Source organism: Podarcis vaucheri, assembly GCF_965113315.1.
Source record: "Podarcis vaucheri genome assembly, chromosome: Z".
Lineage (NCBI taxonomy): Eukaryota > Metazoa > Chordata > Lepidosauria > Squamata > Lacertidae > Podarcis > Podarcis vaucheri.
In genome coordinates this window covers 25,858,851-25,875,871 of record NC_138758.1, presented here as the reverse complement: position 1 = coordinate 25,875,871, position 17,021 = coordinate 25,858,851, and the positions used below count along the sequence as shown (strand labels likewise).

Genomic DNA, 17,021 nt, shown 5'->3' with positions numbered 1-17,021 from the left:
TTTTTTTTTTGTGAGGATTAGGCTTTGAAGCTTTTCTTTTAAGAAGCAAATTGTTGCTCAGAAATCTGAGTTTTTAATCCAGGAGACTTGTATGCATCTTTTGTTGTGGAATGTCTGCAGGTAGAGAGGGTCTAGATTAGAATGCTGTGAGAATTGTCTATGATAGGACAAATGATTGTGCGAACTCCAAAACGATGATTGCTTTCTGTTTTGAAGAGGATAGCACACGTGTGAGACCAAAAGACACTGTGTGTTTCTCGCTGGTTGCAGCTAGACTTGCGACACATAATTGCAAAAGGTCGTGTTGTCCATAGATTGCTGGTAGATAGCAATTGCAGAGAAGCTTAGTCATCATCACATTAGTGTCATCAAAGGCCAACTAAATCAGAATCGTTCACCACTGTTTGGAGTAACTTGGTTTCTTATATAATGGTGAATAATACAATGAAACCCCTCACAAAGTACATTTCAGTTAGAAAGAAAATATTAATAGCAGGTAAGGTCGCAAATAGAAATTATGAAGATCAGGGTTAATGTATGGTCTTGTGGGCAGCAGCATTGTAATTTGCAAATCTTGGTTCACAAAAGGGGACTGAAAAAAGGCCTGTTAACTGAAACAAGAGAGAGAGAAAATTAAAGAGAAATATGATGATATTTTGTTGCTGAGCTGTTTCTTCATGGTTCCTGATTATTAGAATTTCTAAACAATTTTTTGGGGGGAATAAAATATTGGTGTTTGTTTATTCATTTTAGTTGTTTACTAAAATACTTTAAAGTACTTTACCACCATATCTGAAAGTACCAGGGCAGTGCACACTGCTAAAACATAACTTAAAAAAAAAGGTTTGCAAATGCTACAAACAAAATATCCAACTTAAAATACTCAAACAGACAAGAGGAGAAAAAAACCAAGATAATAAAATAACCATATTATTTTTTAAGGGTTTAAAAAGAATGAATAGCGTAAAATATATTCCATGGTGTACAAAACATATCAAGTAATCACAAATGTTGCCAAATAAAATCATACTTAGTAGGAATGTGCCAACCATGTGATTGGTTTGGTCATATAAATCACAAACAACCCCCAAACTCAAGCAAAGTCGGAGGGGTCTGCATTGCCCTTGGCCCCTGGTATCAGTTTTCAAAAATGGCAAAAAAATGACTTTTTAAAACAATAAGTCCACAGAATAACAAGATACATCATTCTATCCTTGAGAGATCACTAAATAAGAGTCCAGCTAGAAGATAGAGAATTAATTGTTGGCAATTAATAAAAAAATAAGATGCTTGCCTCTGACTGGACCCACTTCTCCACACCCCCTTCATTACTGCCCATTTGTTTGATTTCTTTCTCTAGGCCAAACTGGTGCCCTTCAAATATTTTGGACTACAGTTTCCATCAGTATAGCCAATTGTCAAGGATGCTGGGAGTTGTACTCTAACAAAATTGGGGGACCCCAGGTTGGAGAAGACAGATATAAACCATACTGAACATAGATGGGCCTAAGATATATGGCCTCTTCAGTGACTGTGAGTTGTCATCAGTATGAGTTAATCTGAATCAGGATGTTGGGAATTTGTAGTACGGCTCAAATAATAATTAAAAAAAAGCCTGCCCAAACACTTTAGTAAAAAAGTCACCTTGATCCTGAAGGAGAATTTCTTTTGTTGAAATGGAGCAGCTTCAATCTAGAGTTGTAGGTGGGCATTTAGCTGCATAATTTGTAATGTTCTTTTTAAAGAACTGAAACCTGCGCTAGCAGGCTCTGTTAAATGCCACTAACTGCTTTAAAGGTTAATGATCCAAATACTCTCTTGAGTTGTGCTCTTTACTCAGAATACCTCTTTGTTTACTTCCTTTTTTCTGTTGATTTAGTTATACAAAACCAGCACTTGATTTGCTATTACTTGTTTATAAAGTCTGTTCCTCTCTGAGGGCGGCTGCTGTGCCAGTTGCGTTGGTGTTGCTGTTTACCTCTGATGTTACAAAGAACACTAGCGTAGCACCCTGTATTATTCAGTGAAGGAATCCTCTGTTATATGGGTGGCACTGAAAATGGGACTGCTGCATTGATATGGTGGTGTTGTGGTGAAATCACCATGAGTTGGCTGTTTGGGTGTGGTGTTCCGTCTTGTGAGGACTTCTGCCTGTTTCTGACACATGTCAAGTTCAGGGTTAAAAACCTCCTGGAAAATCTTTTTGAGCTGTGAGCTGAGACTACACAGGGTTGTGAGTCATTATTTAACCTTCATGGGATCAATCATCATGTACAGTCACCCGTTATTTAGCACCCAGGGCCTTGAGCTCTGTGGGGAAGCCCCGCTGGTGGTTCTGACATTTACAGAATGCTGTGGGGAACATGAGGCCCAGGGCACCCCTGAACCTTCCCCAGGCTACACCCTTTACTGGCCCTGCTTTACACAGCAAACCAATGACAAAATGTGGTTTCATTTCATTTATAGAGGGTTCTGAAAGGGTGCAGAAATGCCCTATGGCAGATAAACTTGGAATACCTCAAGCAACAGTGTGTGACTGTGCGTAAGTAAAAGTGACTTTGGGGAGAGGTAAGAAAGGATAATACAGAACAGTCCTTTTGGTTCATTCATAGAATTCTAATATGTCATAATAACAAACTCTTTTGAAAATAGCCTTCTCAGCTAGATTGGATATGCAAAAACTTAAAAGTGGTGAAAAATAAATACATGTAAGCAATAGGATGTAAAGGAAGCATCTCTTGCTTCTTTTTGTGTCCTGCAAATCATTCCTCGTGTTCACCTTTTTGTAATTTTGTTTCTTACTAAAATTCTTCCTTTCAAAAATTAGTGTGCATATATGTGATTGTTCTTCTGAAGTATTGAAGATAGTGATGCAACTTAGAGGACCATCTACCATGAGGAGGCCACTTTCACACTCACCACAATGTATCTCCAGTCACTGGAAGAGATATTATCATGGGCATTCTTCAGCTGCATAGAACAGTGACTTTTACCATGTCTCAAGAGGAACTGGAAATTGTGGCATTAGCATGGTTGGGATAAAATATGCCCTACCACATAGCCATACAGGGGCTGTAACAGGGGCTCCCAACCTTCTGGGGTCTGTGGGTACATTTGGAATTCCGAAAAAGTGATGTGGGCACCGCCACAAAATGGCTGCCGTTGGGAGCAGCCTTTCATAAAGTTGCTGCCTTGTCCTCTTTCTCAGAATCAAAATATTTCTCAGGATCACCTCCAAAACAATTCCCCCCTCTCTCTGCAAGGATCAACCCCAAACTCTCTCTCTTTCAGAATCACCCTCTCCTAAACTCTTTGTCTGGATCACACACAGACCCCCCCCAGCACATAGGGCCTATCTCCTTAGATAATGTAGTGTGGGCACTCAAACTATAGCATTTACAAAACACCCATCATGTACTAAAGTGGTGTCTGTATCCACTGTCCAGTAGAGTTGTTTTTAAAATGACAGTGATGGTGCTCTTGGGAAGAAATCATTCTCATGATTTGTTCTCTTGTATTCTCTTTTACCCTATGTTTTTAAAAGAACAATCTCTTTTAGGTCTGCTAGGAAACAGCCAAAAAAGAATCCAAGAAAAATGATTTACAGTCTCTAAATTCAGAACTTCAGTGTCAGACTGTGTACACACAGCCAAGGTTTCCCCCCTCCCATATCTTGGGTGAATTACAAAAGTGGGCTGTAGTGGAGACCACCCCTTCCTTGCACAACTTTTATCAGCAGGCTTCTCTTTTATACATTTTGCCCTCCTGCGGGCCACCTAATGTTTCTTTCCAATTAGTCACCCAACAAGTAGTTTCTCCTCTCAAAAGCAGGCCTAACAGACACAGCTATCTATCAAGTCAGACCAGCCCTTGCTAACACAATTGCAGGAAGTTATTCCACGTCTCAGACAATTCCCATTTCTATCTCTAGAAGAGCAAAAGGTCAGAAAACAGCAGGCAGTTGCTTTGCCAGCAATAGCAACATGGGCAGTTACACAGAACTCAACAGGGAGAGTATGTGGTAAGTGACTCTCTGCCCTCCCTCTCCCTGTGCCCCCTCCCATCAACTTTCTCTTGCATCAACATGCCTTGAGTTCCAGCTTCCGTGTGCAGCAAAAGCGCAATTCACACTAGGTTTTAGAATTGGATTATTTCAAGGGGTTTCAAAGTTAGGGGTGGGTGGCCCAGGCAGTTGCCCAGAGTACTGAGCTGGGAGAGGGTTTCAGAACATAAAAAGGACCAGTCAGTTAATAGTCCTGTTTTCCATTCAGATATCTCTGGAAAGACTGCATGCAATCATGACCTCTTCCATCTTTGCTTCTCAGAAAATGGCATTCAGTGACATATTGCTTCTAAGAAATCACCATCCATGATGAGCATAGGTAGGGAATCCTCACTCAGTGAGCCATAAAACTCAGATTCACCAGCTTTCCTTTCCTTTCCTTTTTTAAAGAGTATTTTAAATATTTCTAGCATTTGTAGAACCTGAGATATGAGGCAAAATTCACAGACACTATTTATTTCAATTTTTTTGTGTGAGAAGCTACCCTGGTCCCCTCCTCTCAGTGGTTTACTGTGCCTGCCCACCCAGAAAAATTCCTGCAGACTCTTGTGCTCTGGGCTTCCGCATAATCATTGTTGCTTATAGCTGTTGATAGTCTTATCCTCAGTGAATTTAGAGTGTCTGCCTTAGGCTATCTACTAATCAGCTAAAGTAAATATACAAACAATTGATTTTCTCTTATAATGCTGGCACCACTGACCAGCATGACCCATGTTGCGTTGACATTCACTGTCATTATTTCCAGGAAAAATTACAACATAAGTATCTGCTCAACAAACGGTATACATCTGAGTGGTTTGGGCCAGCTCTGCATCTGAAGATTTTTTTTGCCTTGTAGGATACATCCGTCAATCAGCATGACAAAACTAGGAAGGTGATCACACCACCAGTTGCTCAGTTTATCTTTGATACCAGTCTTTGCCAATCTGATATGCACCAGCTGGATGCACCTGCAGCCAGCTCCAACCAGCAGTTCAGTGTGACTTACTTCTGAGTGGTCATGTACACAATTGTTCTGTAAATCTGTTAATCATTCAAGTTGCCACAAGATTATCTGATGGTTTTGGCCCAAAGAGACTAGTATATCTAAAAAGACTATCATGACCTCCCTAGAATGAATGAGAGAACTGTTTTTGGACATTATCAAGCAAATAGAAAAATAGGTTGACATGCCTTTGGAGACATAGCTAGGCTTATGCTCATTGAGGTTATTGTTTAATGATTAATTATGGAATTCACTGTTGATGATGATAAAAGTTAGCAAATAGAAAAATAGGTTGACATGCCTTTGGAGACATAGCTAGGCTTATGCTCATTGAGGTTATTGTTTAATGATTAATTATGGAATTCACTGTTGATGATGATAAAAGTTGACTGCGTCGTAACCCCCAATGTCATTGAAATCCAGATGGGCATGTGGGATGCACATTATTGTCTTGTCAAAATGCTTTAAACATCTTCCCCCTGCTGGATAGCTCTGCATTCTGCTTAGGTTAGAGGAAAAATTTAGAGGTCAGTGGTGAGAATAACAACCCTTTTTCATGTCCAGACTTTGCTGAAAGGTATGGTATGATCATTTTTAATATGGTGATTTTATACTTGCCTGGTGGTAGGGAGTGGAAGGATTTGTTTTTCTTCCTGTAAGTTTTTGTTTAATTTGTACTTTCCTCTAAACAATATCAGAGGTAGCCATAACAAGACAACAAAATATTCACCTTTGTGCTGAAACTGAGGCATCAACTCCCACTGATTTACTTAACTCTCACTACCGCTGAAACTAAATGGGATTCCAGAGTGCTTAATTTTGCTTTGTCCCATACATTATTTATTTATTTATTTTATTTCTACCTTGCCTTTCTAGGATAGCTTTTAGGACAAGCCATTGAGGAGAACATTTTGTTGACTGCAATATAGAGGAGTAATTTTATTTGTAGGGGCAATTATGTTGTTCTCTTGTGGATGCATTTGTGGTATTCATGCTATTGTTGCAGCTACCATTGAAAACAAAGTAGATCTTGACTTGAAGAGGCACTTTGGAGAGTTTTTTGGTTTCGTAATGTTCAGAATCTGATTGCAATTTCAAACACTAAGAAGAAATTTGAGAATTATAGGTCAGGTTGACTTTTAAGGCATCCAGCATTTCTATTTCAGTGGAAGTATGGGCAGCTTTCTCCCCAAAACAAGAACAGGATGTGATGGGGGAGCCCCACACCAAGACAGGTCTGGGAGGGTAGGACAGGAGGAACCTGTGCCTCCTAAGCTAGCTTAATGCCCTCAGGTGTAGAGGGCTTTGTCTCATTACCATTGTGGAATCTTGCTTGTGCTCACCATACATTCAAAGCTCTGTGATACCACTTCAGATAATCATGGTCTGGCTTCCCTCAAAGAATTCTGGGAGCTCTAGCTCAGTGAGGTGTATAGGGGTCTTCTAACAACCCTTTGTACTCTTAATGAAATACAGCTCACATAATTCTTTTGGGGGAAGCTATGGCTGTTTAAAGTGGAATCAAAGTGCTTTAAGTGCATGGTACAGTATTAATGTGGCCCAAGTCAGCTTAAGTTTTCTCCATGGAGTAGGGGAAGCCGGCACCATATTGTCTTGCACTTGGGCCGGTCCAGCAACCAGATGCGTTCACAAGGGCAGCTGTGGTCATTTCTTTGGTGGATGATTCAGTGTGGGAAAGGGCAGTTGGAAATAGTTACTTCCATCAGCTCCCACCAAAGTTCTTCCATGCTTTTCTGCATCTCAGTTCATTATTGTGTGGCGAAGATAAACTGCTGAAGTAAGTCAGCTCTTTGTACATTATCCATTAACAGATTTTGAGGGTTCATTCAAATAACTATCCAGTCCAACTGCATGCTATTTCATCTCTCTTACTCTGCAGCTCAGTAATGAAATTCTCACTTGCGTATCAGTTTATATCTTGCTGGTGCTGGAGCCTGAGTGGCAGAGGTTCTTCAGTAGTGCTCAACAATAGGTACCACTTAATGAAGCAGCCCAAAGAAACTGAATGCTGATGTGCTGCTTCTCATGCAAAACAGCAAGACTTTGCGGGGCACCCCAGTGAAACAAAGAACACTCACATCTATGGAATTCCACACGTGGCATATATTTTTCACAAAAGAGTAAGATATTTCACACAGACATTTTGTCTGAGCGTGCTCACACACACACACACACACGTGTGTTGGTGAGTGCAACGGGTGGGGAGAGAGATTCCCATATTGGAAAAAAAAATAAAATGCCTGTCACAGATGGACAATCACATTGTATGTAGGGAGTTGGACAGTGTATGTACAGTGGTACCCTGGGTTACAAACGCTTTGAGTTACAAACTCCGCTAACCTGGAAGTAGTACCTTGGGTTGAGGACTTTGACCCAGGATGAGAACGGAAATCGCACGGTGGCAACAGGAGACCCCATTAGCAAAAGTGTGCCTCAGGTTAAGAATGGTTTCCGGTTAAGAACGAACCTCCAGAACAAATTAAATTCATAACTCAAAGTACCACTGTATATCCGTTGAATTCTGTTTTTATCGATTTAGGGTTGCATCCAACTCAGAGTAGACTCATTGAAATTAGCGGATGTAAGCAAGTTAAGTTCCTTATTTCACAGGGGTATACCCTGAGTATGGCCAGTGGTGGATATCATATCACCCTAAGTAATTTAGATTGTAACTCATAATGAGCACAGAATCATTTTAAAAAAATGAATATACAGCACAATAAACCATTTACACAGATGGTTTGTGGCCCAGATATGTTTTTGTTTTTTTAATGTTCTGGCTGCTCTGTTATAGACCTATTTGTTTTAGCATTACAGTGGTGCCTCAGGTTAAGTACTTAATTTGTTCCGGAGGTCCGTTCTTAACCTGAAACTGTTCTTAATCTGAAGCACCACTTTAGCTAATGGGGCCTCCTGCTGCTGCCGTGCTGCCAGAGCACGATTTCTGTTCTCATCCTGAAGCAAAGTTCTTAACCTGAAGCACTATTTCTGGGTTAGCGGAGTCAGTAACCTGAAGCGTATGTAACCTGAGGTACCACTGTACTTGATTTAAAGCATTTGTTGGCATTACATGTATGGATCTACAAGGGCTGCTTTGCCCTGAAATAATAGTTATTAGTGTCCAGGTAATAATAATACATCTGTATCTCAGAGGCACACCCACCAGTGCAGGAGGTATAAATGCAGATGAAACAATAGAAGGGTGATCCCTTTAGAGACAAGTCAGAATGTACTTCACAGTTTATTGAAAGTGAGAGTGAGACAGAGAGAGAAAGAGATCCAGCGTCGCTAATTGATGACAAAACAAATCAAAGTGACAGAATCCTTCAGGCGTTATAAAAAAGACCATCCAGTTATTTCCAACTCAAACACAGTAATAAAGGGGGTGGTCTCTTTTGCATTGTTTAAAATAGTAGAAATGCATGAATGTCCCCCCCCCCCGAGGATACTTGGTTGCATAAAATTTGTGTGTTTGTTTCTGAATTTGCATTTTTACATATACATTGTTATTATAATTTAAGTAGAAATGTAATATATCTCACTATAGTGGGGAAACTGACCTTTGTGCTCATTCAGTCTGCTGTCCCGGTGCAAACCGTTGATGGGTAAATTTAAGACGCCACCTGCTGTCTGCCTTTGTGGTTCTTGGTCTTTGGTCTTTAAACTACTTTGCCCATCAAATATAAAACTGCTTTAATACAAAACTCTTACTACAACCCTTAAAATTAGAGGATTGGCCTCTGAAAAGTAGACTATTATCAAAGCAGTTTACAGCAATAAAACATACAACTGTACAATAATACCATATTAAAAAGTTAAAAACAGACAACAATTAACCATTGAGGTAGGATGTATTCTTGACTGCCTGCATAGGCCTGGTGGAATAGAAAAGCTTTCAACAGGCATTCAAAAGTTTGCACAGAAGGTGCTTGCTGAATCGCTGTTGGCAGAGTATTCCACAGGACTGGGCCAATGGCACTAAAGTTTCTCATTGTTGTCAAATGAGCCTCACCAACTCAGGAAATGACCAGTGGAAGCCCCTGCAGATGATCTTGGTGATTGAGCTGAAATGGTACTATGAACCTGAGTTGTTCAGGGCTTTGTAAATTCATACAAGAACCTTGAGTCTTGCTTGGTAGTATTGGACTTCCAACTTGCAGTTTCCCTGACCAATTGGATTTTCTGATGGGGCTGATGGGAGTTGGAGTCTGTCAGACTTGAAGGGCTGTAAGTTCCCTATTCCTGTCATCACAGAAATGTTCAGATGGATTTGTTTACAGGCAGCCACTCCATAGGAGGCGAAAAGGTGACTTGTGCCAATCACACATTCTCTAATTAGCACCCATAGAGCAGAATTTAGAGGATCCTGGGAGGAAGGAGATGGCATGGAAAACCCATTTGGTGTTTGAGGAGGAGTTCCTTGAGCTTCATTAAGATAACAGTTCTACCGTTATTCTTTTTTAAGAACAGTATTTTGGGGGGGACTCTTGCAGACAGCCTCTTTGCCCAATTTCCTGTTTATGTTCCTTTTAGATCCGTGCTTTACCCTCATGTGAGATTAGACAGTTTAAGATGGGCTGTATAACTGTTGGCTGTTTTCCCCTGACAGTATGCTCAGTTAAGAAGACAAAACAGCAAATAAAGAGAGACTTGCAGGTATAGAGCGGCATACAAATTTAATAAATAATAATAGAAAAAGTACCCTGTTTGCTTAGAATGTAGCAAGAGATAGCCAGAATGAAGTAAAGCCAGTTAGCCAAAGGGATATGCCACCTGCATTGCTTCTCAAACTCTTAGTATCAATGCAACCAACATCTGTGTTTATGATCACACATAAACTGCAAGAAAAGGGATTAGTTGACATAAACTGTTTTGTTTTTGCAAAAGTATGTGTGGGGGTTCCGTTTGGAATCTTTCCATAAAAGCTATTAGTTTAATAAACCTTCTCAATACTTTTCAAAAAATTAACTGAAGCTGCAGTTATTTTGGTGTTGGTTATGTGCATTTGTACTTAGCACACCTGGGATGAGATACATGTTTAGCCAGTCTGATATAGTAGTTAAGCCCAGTAATGTGGAAGATTTTGAACTGGGAACTTTTCATAGGGTAATTTTCTTGGGAAATAGCCTGATGCCCTAGAACATGATTTAATTTAGCGTGTTATTTTACTTGGATCTGGTAAAACTAAAAACTGTGAAACTGGCATCTTTGCCTAATACTGTATTTGCAATTGCAATTCATTTATGCAAAACAGAAACATTTTGTGGAACAATTAAGCTCCCATATTTTTTTACATGAATATTACTCCCAACCCTCTGGAGCAGATTTGGAGGGAACATTGGTGGTTACCAGGGCAAAGAGAGTTTGTAGAAGCAGAAGCCTGCTGCGCTAGTGTGCAGCAACCTGTCCTTCAGCGTGTATGGGCAGACATTCACAACTAATTCAACACTTAACTGGTTGGTTGTTGGTAAACTTCTGGGCCCAATAAATTAAAAGTGCTCATTCTAATCCTTAAAGCCAACAGCCTAGAACCAATATAGCTCTTAGAGCAGAGGTGTTGAGCCTGTGCCCTCCTTATGTTACTAGTCTCCTATTCCCATGATCTCCAGATAACATGGCAACTGGTCAAGAATTATCAGAGCTGTAGTCCAGCAACAACTGGAGGGCCACAGGATCCCTTCCTCTTTCTTAGAGCAGTGGCTCCCAATTACTAAGTACTGCAGCAAGGAGGGGCAGAATTATGTGCCCTGGTCTCAACCCGCTGCTGAACTCACTCGCATGTTTAACTCGAGGCTGTGTCCATTGGGGCTCCCTATAGCTTGTGGATGCGGGTGGCACTGTGGTTGAAACCACAGAGCCTAGGGCTTGCCGATCAGAAGGTCGGTGGTTCGAATCCCTGCAACGGGATGAGCTCCCTTTGCTCAGTCCCTGCTCCTGCCCACCTAGCAGTTTGAAAGCACATCAGAGTGCAAGTAGATAAATAGGAACCGCTCCAGCGGGAAGGTAAACAGTGTTTCTGTGCGCTGCTCTGGTTCGCCAGAAGCGACTTAGTCATGCTGGCCGCATGACCCGGAAGCTGTACGCCGGCTCCCTTGGCCAGTAAAACAAGATGAGCACCGCAACCCCAGAGTCATTCGCGACTGGACCTAACGGCCAGGGGTCCCTTTACCCTTTATAGCTTGTGGAAGGGGCTCCCTTTGCTAGGTTGTTCTAAATTTATATGCTTGGCTGGCTGCTCCCAGACATTGTTTAAGCCAATGAGGTCAGGGGCTGTGGCTCAAAACACCTGATAGCAGGAATTTGAAAAGGAGGAAGGAGCTATGTCAGTTAGCACCCTGGGAATAAGAAGTGAACAATGCTGATAAAGTTTCAAAGCCATTCCTGATGATGGTGGTTTATTTAGTTATTCTCACTGTTCAAAGGACTTCAAATCAGATTATTTTGTTGTAATCTTTTATTTACTTATTTATTCACTCACTCACTCAAAAGTGTTCCTTGGCTGCTCTTCAACGAAAATTATTCCAAGGAGCTGGTGTGCGAAGTTGTGAATAATACTATTCACGCAACATATAAACATGATATAGAAAACAACAGGTAAGCTTCACGACATCCAGACTAAAACGGGGGGGGGGGGGGACAACAACAGAGGAGCAAAATACCAACCCAAGTATCATTTAAAATACAATGGGCAAGCAGGAAGACCTTAACTTGGGTCCAAAAAGGGTTGCATTGTGCTCCATATGTCTCTTTCGGGGGACCCACATTGGGCAAAAGTTTCCTGCATTGCAGGCGGCTGGACAAGATGATCCTTGTGGTCCCTTCCAACTCAAAAGTTGCAGCAGCCTTCCAGGGTTTCAGGAAGGGGACATGGCCAGGCCTACATGGAGATACTGATGATAGAACCTGGGACCTATCGGTATCGGCAGTAGTGATTAAGATGGAACAATGGAGTGACCCTTTATGTGTATGTTCCTATGTAATTTAGTTATTATTGCCCCCATATTGCAAACAGGGATAGGAAGGCACTGCTGAGCCAGGACTCCCAGTGGGTTCAAAGCAGTGTGTCCTTTAGCTACTACAAGCATGAGGTAAGGTGGATCCATGATCCCACGAGATGCACAGAAGACTCTGGATGCAGTTATTTGGATCCTGACATTGTTAATCCCCTTTCCACGGAAGCTAAACTATCCTGCTTCACAATTGTGCTTCAATATTTCTTTTCTCATGTACAGCAGCAAGTGAGACCACATTTTTCTAGGTTGTATAACTGAAATAAATTTATCAGTTCTTGATCAATATGGGAGACCATATTTATTTAGGGGAACACAAAGATTTGTTACAAACACCGAGAGATAAAACAGGGTGGGAATTGTGATCTGGATAAAGACAATGGTTTAAAAAGGGTAGGGAACTCTTTTAAGACCATACATGGGTTTCCAGGATCAAGCAAACCTTCCAGTGGTGCATGTGGCCAAAGCAAAAGTGGGCAGAGCAACAGGTGTAAATGTTACCTTTGTACAGTAGGCTAGTTTCTACACACATCCATCCAGAGTTATTGTCAGAGTTCACAGACATTCCAGCTAGACCAAAATACTCAAGGCAGTTATAAAGCAGGAGCAATAAGGGGTACGACCTGTGGAAATTGCTGAGGGCCAGTCAGAGAGACCTGATGGGCCACATTAAGGTCCCAGGTGCAAGGCTTCCTGATTTAAGAAATAACCTTGTTCTCATGCTATTTTCTGTATAAGTCATATTTACAGGCTCAAAAAATACACCTTTTGTTATCTGATCATTCCAGCATCCTATTTTCCCCAGTAATAAACCATATCTATTTATCTAACCAATAGATTAACTGCTTCATATAAAGATAAACCTCTGAGTGGTTTACACAGTAAAATCCATGAAATCCACAAAACTAAAATACAAATAAGATGAAATACATAACTGTCACTATCACAGTAGACAGCAGAATCAAAATACTGAAACAGAATACTAAGCAGCATAGTCTAAAAATTAACAGCCAGGAAATGCCTGAATAAACAAGCAAAAGGGCACCTAAAATAGGCTGATGCTTCTCAGACAGTGCAGGGGGAGGGTATACCAGAGGGTTGGTGCCAGTGTGAAAAAGGCCTACATCCACATTGTACCTAGATGGGTGGTGGGTACCACTCTTAGACTTCCTAGCTGTTTTCTGCTGCACCTGGAGAACAGCAGCCTGTTGGAACCAGAAGATTTGGCCAGCTAGCCCCACCCATGAAGAGCAAGAACTCTGCCATCGCTGTAACTGTTTTCCAAGGAGAAGCCTATTTATTTGGAGGCTGCTGTTGACTGTTGTTTTCTGCCAGCTCTAGTGTGGAGATGGGGCGATATCTTGAGGGTAGGGGCACTCACCTTAGGCAATTGTCTGTGGATGGGCTTGCTCTTAGGTCAGAGAATGGAGAAGCTGGGAATCAGGAGGTGGGAGATGTGAGTTAACTTGTCTTCCACGTGAGAGGTGGAGTGCTGAGGATCTATATCTATGTTGAAACCATTTGTGCAACAATGTGTATCCAGTGTCACTGATTTTCCCATTTAATAATAATTTTGATTGAGCTATCACACTTTCCTTGCATCTTTTATCTGTATGAATATGCTGTTCTCCTTCAGCGTTAGAAATTTGCCAGGTGCATTTTGCTTCTGGCTACCAGCCACTTGCAATCAAATGAAGATGCCTAGGTGCCAGGATGACATCTCCACCATCTGGACGTGCATGCATGGGGCTCCTTCGATCTTGACTATTTTCACACATTAGCAATACATCCTGTAGAATTCTATCCGTAATATTTTATCTGCACAATCAGAATGAATTTCAGGAACCAAAAGATCTTATCGAAAAATACAACTTTCAAGCTGTCTAGCCCCTAAATGGCAACTAGACATTGCGTTTTGGCGACTGTTACTCTGGTTAAAGGAGCCATTTGGCACATAGCACTGTTCACTACTATGGGGACCTTTGAACAAAAAAGCCATAAATCACTAAGCCATACATTGTTTTATGTAACAATCTGTCAGCCGCTGCATGCCCAACAGGGCACCCTCCAATTATTGTAAAGGTAGACTGGGTCTGTACAGATGAAGGTGGTCTATCCGGTATCTTGGTTGTTCAGGGCTTTACACGTTAATAATGGAACCTTGAATATGGCTCAGTAGCTCATAGGCAGGAGATGCAGTGCTTTTGGAAAGCTTTCATGTAGGGCATGAAGGCAATAGCCTTTTCCCATTATCGGTATTCACATGTTAAATTCAATGGGTGTTAAGTCTGTGTATCTCTGCACACAAATTGTTGAGCTGTACAAATCAACAAAGGGCCACTCTTTCACAGAAACACTCGTACCTGTGTAGAGATGATTTGCTCAGAAAGCTTATCATTAGTCCCCAGCCCAGAGGTTGCATTCAACCATAGTGAATAGAAGCTGTTGATAAACTTATCTAAGAATCTGTCTGAATAGCAGCAAATTCCTTAAATGAACTGCATGATATATGTAAAAGTCATTCCTGTTGTTTGCCTTGAATCCCCTGCCAATCAGGAAGAGTGAAAGGAAGGCCTTTCCTCACACATTGTCCTAGCTCCAAGGCATTGGTGCTACTTGTGAATTGACCTATTGCAGCAGTGGCTAACCCTTTCGGGCTGAGTGCCACACTAATCCCTGGCAAACCCTCTGGCTGCCACATGTCAAAATGGCTGTGGAGTAAAAGTGGATGCGGTCCTTTTTTCTTTTTAAGGGACACATTTTCAGGTTCTGCAGAGGGTGACGGGTGGAAGGCAGCAATCACAACTCCATCCCTGCCCCAGTGAGGACTACATATGCTCACTGGGTGCAGAATGACTGGCAAAGTGGGGAATGGGAAGAGAATGGAATGGAGGAAGCAAAGCTGACTGTCTTGGAACAGCAAAGAGGAGTAGGTGATTTCAACGATTTGTTGCCAGTCCCACTAGTATGTTAAAATCATAATCAGTTCATTAAGCAAATCTATCAGTGTTTTGAATATGTGTGGTTATGCATATGTACACACACACACGTGTTTCCTTAACTGTCGCAGCCTGAAGTGTTGTTTTTCTCTCTCTTGCAAATAGTCCTTTCAAAAAACAAAAACTCCACAGCTTTCAAACCTATTTGACTTAGATATGCTCAAAGGAATCCATTCGCCTGACAGCAAATTTGCAAGTTTATTAAATAGCAGCAATGACTCATCCACTTGCAGCTGTTCCTGGGAGCGTAAATATACATAGACACTATAGATTAGGGTGTGCAATTTGGGATGGGAGCGTGGTTTTGGGGAAACAGATTTCTTTTGGCTCTGATTTTATTCTGAGCATGTGGCATTTTCACTTCTTCTCCCCACCCACAGATGAATGCTATCTTTTCCTTTTGTGTGTGTGCAAGGAGAAATGGGACCTTCCCTGCTGTTTTTGAAAATTTCAGCCTCTGTATGCTTTTCTATAAAACATTCATCATACAACTAGAATAAGACAGTTTCAGGCCATTGCTCTTTGCTAGTAATGGATGGGTGTCAGTTGAGTGGGAAAGAGGGAGGTGTTTTCCCCAGTGATACTTTTTAATGCCAGAGAAAGGGAAGATTTTTATACCTCATGAAAAATAAATTGATGAAGGTTGGATCCAGCCATGCTTACAGTAGACCCCTTCGAAACATGACTAACTTCATGATCCCAGGATGTGGTCTGGAGGCACATGAGGGTGCCACCTTGATGAAGGTCAGCAGGCCTTGATCTGGTCAATACCTGGATGGATGACCACCTGGGAAACACATGTACGCCAAGTGGTCAGAGCAGTGAATGTTTTGCTTTCATATACAGTAGAGTGGTTTCTACATACACCCCTCTCAATCCTCCATTTAGGCATGCAAGAGTCATTATAAGAGTGCAATGACAATTTTCAGCCAGGCAAAAATATTCTAGGAGGGTATGACCCAAGGAGAGTCCCAATGGCCAGGTAGAGAGGCCTAGTGGGCAAGGTTTCCCACCCCAGCTATAGAACTTGAACTCTGGGGTTTTCTGTGCCCTTTAGCAAAATCCTGTTCCTTGTGGGCATCTTCATCCCAAAAGTTCTGTGCTCTAGAATCTTAAAACTTGGGGTAAGGTGAGTGACTTCTAATTATTATTATTTTAATAGGCCAGCACATGTTACTTTTAAATATGATGTAATTTTCAGCCTCGTTCTTTTTCAATCATTTGTCTGAAATGTTAAGAAGCCCCAACTCTACCCCAAGTACCCCACATCCTGTCAACAATAAGCCTTTCAGAAAAACAAAATGAAACAAACTACTCATGCCTTTTCTAGGCATTTTAAAATAGGCATCCTCGGATGCTGAAGCTGTCAGAGGTTAGACTGTGTTTCCAAGGCCAGGCATGAATGTGTTGAAAGACCATTCAAAATGCAACATGTACAAGATTCCTTGTGAAAGTCAGTTGCTGCGTTTGTTCATCTTGAGATTCCTGCATTGCAGGAGGTTGGACTAGATGCCCCTATGATAATATGATAACACAGGGTTGCTGTTTATCCTGGTTTGCTGTGTTGTCTGATTGCTTCTCCACAGCACAAAGAGCAGAATAAACATGCTCACTTTTCATTGGATGCCAGGATTTGATACCCATGCTTCCTTCCACTGTAAACAGAGGAGATGGGCAAGGAGCTTCTCTTTATGAACAAGTGTGGCAGTGGCTAATGTAGGTTCCTTTCCCCCATTGATTTGCGGCCAGGGTGTCTGACCATCTTGTGAACCTATCTCACTTTCTGCTCCTTTATCTTTAATAGCCATTGTGAGTTATACCTTGCCCTCCAATGGCAGTCATTTTGTGACTGTTGTGCTCCCATTGCACCTTTTCCAAATTTGAAATGTGCCCAATGTCCCCAAAAGGTTGGCAGCCCCATCCTCACAAATGATCCTTATTCA

The 17,021-nt window shown here is 41.5% G+C and overlaps 1 protein-coding gene across 7 annotated transcripts in view; it reads left to right on the top strand.

Moving 5' to 3' along the window:
* GAB3 (GRB2 associated binding protein 3) overlaps positions 1 to 17,021 on the top strand; it is a 94,643-nt gene that overhangs the window by 36,233 nt on the left and 41,389 nt on the right. The window contains exon 1 of one of the 7 annotated variants that reach the window (XM_082208134.1): positions 2,042 to 2,233. The exons of 5 other annotated variants lie outside the window; for them this stretch is intronic. In XM_082208134.1, the coding sequence (XP_082064260.1) occupies positions 2,165 to 2,233 (69 nt within the window). In that variant the 5' untranslated portion in view covers positions 2,042 to 2,164. Of the gene's footprint in view, positions 1 to 2,041; positions 2,234 to 4,363; positions 4,383 to 17,021 lie in introns of those variants that run through there. One more of the 7 variants, XM_082208137.1, reaches the window with a different exon arrangement.